Genomic DNA, 5,489 nt, shown 5'->3' with positions numbered 1-5,489 from the left:
GGCCACAACAGTGAGAGGCCCGGGTACCGCAAAAAAAAAAAAAAAAAAAAAAAATATATATATATCTCTATATATATATATATATATACATATATACACACAACTTTCATGTTCAAGTGAAAAACTTGTTTACTGCATCATTATACTGCGTACTATTTCTAAATACCATAATGAGACCAGCTCCCTAAAATATGTAGGAAAATTTCACAATGAATAGGAAAATATCACAGATAGGGAAAGATGAATTTGGAATATTCTAAAGTCCAATTTTGTTACTTTATACAAAGTATGTATTAACAGAATATTGATGATTGGCGTGTTTTTACTTTAAGAAGGCGATATGATGAATTTGTCATTAACATACCATATGTTGAAAGAGGCTGCCCAACAGGAATAGTTTTTCTTAAGTATGTTAAATAATTCTTATTTACAGCCTATGTTTAACTTTCTTATCTTGCCCTTTGTTCATAATACAAAAATAAATCTCAAATTTGTCGTCAGATTGGTACTAATTTCAAGTTATTAATGACTTAATGAGGTATTATTGAACTGTCAATAATGCTTTTGTTGATTTTGTTTCTCTTTTAGAGAAGAAAACTGCATCTCAGCCCTGAGCACTGTAGTAACTTTTATGTGGAACAGTATGGGAAAATGTTTTTCCCCAATTTAACAGCTTACATGAGTTCTGGACCAGTTGTTGCCATGATATTAGCTAGACATAAAGCCATCTCTTACTGGAAAGAACTCTTGGGACCAAGTAATAGCTTCGTAGCTAAGGAGACACACCCAGACAGGTAACTTTCCTGGGGGAGAAATGGAATCCAACTATGAAAATGAAAAAAAAGAAAATCTGATTTCATTGTAAGAGGAATTTCCTTTAATTTGAAAGTTTTCCTAAATAACCTGATTTTTTTTGGTGGTGGTGGAGGGCTGGGTGGGGGAGGTCCATTTTGTGTTTTAACTACTTAAATGTGTATTTTAATATCAAATACCACAAAAGGTCTCAGAGAATTTTGATTTATGGTTGACTAGCCTTATTTTTCTCTCATCCTTGAATTAAACTGCCACTGGTGTAGGATTTTTCATGGGAAAATTGGTATGGTATTTTATAGAATATTGGTAACTCAGGACCAGAAACTCAGATTTTCAGCTTTATCATTAATGTCTGGAAACCAGAGGGCATTGAGTTCTTGCACTTTGAAAATGCATTGCTTTTTCAGTTGTCACAAAACAACACCTCTTTTTTACCCAGATAACTCTTATTTTTCCAGTGTATCCCTCCCACAGATTTAAATATACTTGACCCTCATGTACATAGATTTATGCTTAAATTCAAAATAGATTAAAACCTCCATATGTGAGAAGTGGCGATGCTTCTGTAAAATTCCTAAATAGAATGCATATGTAAAATGTAAAGAAAGTATGTCAGATTGGATGGTCATCATCTCTAACTTGCTTTTAGTCTAAGGGCAATTTATGGCACAGATGAGCTAAGGAATGCACTTCATGGAAGTAATGATTTTGCTGCAGCAGAAAGAGAAATGCGATTCCTGTTTCCTGCAGGTGAGTTACAGATGAGTAATTAGTCAATTGCATCTACTTATTGTTTGCTTTCTCTTTTATTTTGGAGATGTAGCTGGGAAGGAAGATAACAGGGTTTATCTCCAGTGTATTCTGTCATATTTTCAAGTTGTAGTTACTTAACTTGAAGCCAAGAGTAGAAAACATTTTTCTCAGAACTAAATTGTGACCTCTAGGGAATCTTTTGAGAAGAGTTTACTTTTTTTTCTTTCTTTTCTCTTGGGTTTCTCCTCTTCTGTGTTGTAATTCCTTTTAGTTATCCCTAAATGCATCAGTCAAATTTGTTACACTTGAAAAAAGAATCTTCTTTGGAAATTATGACTGATTTGCCATTTTCTCTAACAGTTTACTGTTTGTCTAACAAACACTCATGGTTTTATGAAATTAATAGTTCTCAGGCCCTTTTTTTTTCCAACCTGTTATGAAAGTTATAAACCTTTTATAAGTGGGTATAATAAGGAGCAGCACTGAGGTTTTTAGTTTATTTTCAATAATATTTTTCGAGCAGAAAGGAATTTTGGTGATTTTCATTATAAAGCAAAGTCAAAGCATTGGGCAATTTTGAATTTTTTTTGGCACTTTTTTTTCTCTAAGTAATTTAGACCTGTTCCTCAGTATTTTCTTTTTTTTTTTTTTTTTTTTTTTTGTGGTATGCGGGCCTCCCTCCATGGCTCACGGGCCCAGCCGCTCTGCGGCATGTGGGATCCTCCCACACCGGGACGCGAACCCGGTTCCCCTGCATCGGCAGGCGGACGCGCAACCACTGCGCCACCAGGGAAGCCCCCTCAGTATTTTCTGCTGAAGATTTATTCAAAGAAAACTGAAAATTGTCTTGGAGATTTAAAAGTTCAGATTTTTGAACAAAAACTGTTTTAAAGATATCTGTACACAAAAAGGATTTGCCTACTACATACTTTATTTCTGTGACAGAAATTTCTGTCGTATCCATCCCATTAAGATATCTTTTTCATTGGAACTGTTTATTGTGGAATATTTACACAAAAGTAGATAGCATAGTATAATAAACCCCTAATGAACCCATCACCCAGCTTCAACAATTTTGGTTAGTCTTTTTTTTTTTCTAATTGAAGTAGTTGATTTAGTTCTGTCTTATTTCATCTATAACCCCTGCTCCTACTTTTACTGCTTCCATATTATTTTGGAGCACATCTTAAACATGAGGTGTCTTTTTAATGTGGTAGATCTTTAGATTTAGTCCTACTAGTGAATTAGACTTTTCCTCCTTAGCTTTTAACTACAATAGAGTTAAAAGCTCATTTATCTTAAGTAGAAGATATTTTTGGAAGCACTTCTTACTCATAGGGTTATATCCCTAAACTGTTATTTTAGATTGCCTTTGACTTTACCCATTAATTAATCCTCTAGATACAGTTAGACATTTGAGAAGCAGCAGTTGTAGGATATATATTAATGATTAATTACCTACTACCTTGCAGATCTCTTGCTATGAGAATGTGAAGTTCTTGAGAGAAGTTCTCAGAGTTTATATGAGCTCCCTCTTGCTTAGCAGTCAGTCAGGAACTATATGCAAAACCCTATATGATGAGGAGTCACTAAAGCAAGTTACAAAGATATTCTAAAACATATTCCTAATCCTTGAAAAAGCTAGTGCTCTTCCTTTTTAATAGGGATGGCTGATTCAAAGCTTTGCTATATTCCATTCATTCAACAAATTTATTGAGTTAACTACTGTGTGCCAGAAATACAAAGATGAATAAGATGTCTCTGCTGTTTTCAAGAAGACTGTATTTTAAAAGTCTATAAAAATAAATATACAATGCAGTATATAAATTATGCCATGAAAAAGCTTTTAAAAGTACACTGAAAGTTTATCTATGTAAGAAACATGAAAACACTTTTTAGTTTCTCATTAATTCATCCAGCCCTATTGTCAAAACTCAGTTGGCCATATATATAAGGATCTACTTCTAGATTCTCAATTCTGCTTTGTTGATCTGTATTGTCTATCCTTATGTCAGTACCATACAGTCTTAATTATTGTGGTTTCATAATAGGTTTTGAAATCAGGTTAGTGGAAGTCCTCCAACTTCCAAATAATAAGTGGTCAGAGACAAATAATAAATGGTCAGCAAAAACAGAGAAACAAACAATCCAAAAATGAAGTTAAGGAAACAGTTTTATTCACAATAGCATCAAAAATAAGATATTTAATAATAAATTTAACAAAAGTGAAATTCTTGTGCACTGAAAAGCACAAAATGTTGCTGAGAGAAATTCAAGAATATCTAAATAAATAGACATCCCTTGTTCCTGGAAGAGTCATTATTGTCAAAATGGCAGTTCTCTCCAAATTGATAAATTTAATACAATCCCTATCAAAGTCTATGAATGCTTTTATGTAGAAATTGACAAACTGCTTCTAAAATTTATATGGAATTGCATAGGATCTAGAAGAGCTAAAACAATTCTGAAAACAACAAAGTTGGAGGACTTCCATTAACCTGATTTCAAAACCTATGACGAAACCACAATAATTAAGGCAGTATGGTCCTGACATAAGGGTAGACATAAAGATCAATGAAGTAGAATTGAGATTCTAGAATTAGATTCTTACATTTATGTACAATTGATTTTCGACAAAAGTACCTAGACAATTTGATGGGGAGAGGGTGGTCTCTTAAACAAATGGTGCAGAGACAACTGGATATCCATATGCAAAAACAAACAAAACAACTTAAACCCTTGGCTCACACCACACACAAAATTTAACTCAACATGGATCGTCGACCTAAACATAAGAGCTAAAAACATCTAGAAGAAAATATAGAAAATCTTCATTACCTTGACTTGAACAAAGAGCTCTTACATATGACATCACAAGTATGATCTATAAAGGAAAATATTGATAAATTGGACTACATCAAAATTCAAAGCTTTTCTTCTTCAAAAGCCATCATTAAGAATATGAAAAGGGGACTTTCCTGGTGGTACAGTGGTTAAGAGTCCACCTGCCAATGCAGGGGACACGGGTTCTATCCCTGGTCCAGGAAGATCCCGCATGCCATGGAGCAACTAACCCCATGCACCACAACTACTGAGCCTGCACTCTGTAGCCCATGAGCCACAAATACTGAGCCCATGTGCTGCAACTACTGAAGCCCACATGCCTAGAGCCCATGCTCTGCAACAAGAGAAGCCACTGCAAGGAGAAGCCCGCGCACTGCAGCGAAGAGTAGCCTCCCACTTGCCACAACTAAAGAAAGCCCGCGCACGGCAACGAAGACCCAACGCAGCCAAAAATAAATAAATAAATTTATTTATTATTATTTTTTTAAAGTATGAAAAGATAATGACACACTGGGAGAAAATATTTGCAAATCATATATCAGGTAAAGCACTTGTATCCAGAATATATAAAGAACTTTTACAATTCAATACTAAGACAAACAACTGAATTAAAAACTGGGCAAAAGAATTGAATAGGAATTTCACAAAAGAAGATGAATGGCTAATAAGCACATGAAAAAGTGCTCAACATAATTAATCGTTGGGGAAATGCAAATTGAAACAATGAGATACCACCTGCATACCCACTAGAATGGCTATAATCAATGGCAAGGGTATAGAGATACTGGCATTCTCCATACATTATTGCAAAATGGTACAGCCACTTTGGAAAACAGTTTGGTGAGTTCTTAAATGTTAAAACATCCACATAACATGTAACCCCACTAGCAGTTCCACTCCTGGCAGCATCTACCCACACAAGAGAAATGAAAACATAACTCTACTTAAAAAACACATGTGAGGGCTTCCCTGGTGGCACAGTGGTTGGGAGTCTGCCTGCCGATGCAGGGATCATGGGTTTTGTGCCCCGGTTCGGGAGGGTCCCACATGCCGCGGAGCGGCTGGGCCCGTGAGCCATG

The 5,489-nt window shown here is 35.2% G+C and overlaps 1 protein-coding gene across 2 annotated transcripts in view; it reads left to right on the top strand.

The window, feature by feature from the left end:
* NME5 (NME/NM23 family member 5) overlaps positions 1-5,489 on the top strand; it is a 31,923-nt gene that overhangs the window by 6,910 nt on the left and 19,524 nt on the right. For both annotated transcript variants that reach the window (XM_024122652.2, XM_028492591.2), the window contains exons 3-4: positions 589-794; positions 1,463-1,563. In XM_024122652.2, the coding sequence (XP_023978420.1) occupies positions 589-794; positions 1,463-1,563 (307 nt within the window). The remainder of the gene's footprint in view (positions 1-588; positions 795-1,462; positions 1,564-5,489) is intronic.

This window comes from Physeter macrocephalus, chromosome 8 (assembly GCF_002837175.3).
Source record: "Physeter macrocephalus isolate SW-GA chromosome 8, ASM283717v5, whole genome shotgun sequence".
NCBI classification, from domain to species: domain Eukaryota; kingdom Metazoa; phylum Chordata; class Mammalia; order Artiodactyla; family Physeteridae; genus Physeter; species Physeter macrocephalus.
This window is presented reverse-complemented; position numbering and strand designations above follow the sequence as displayed.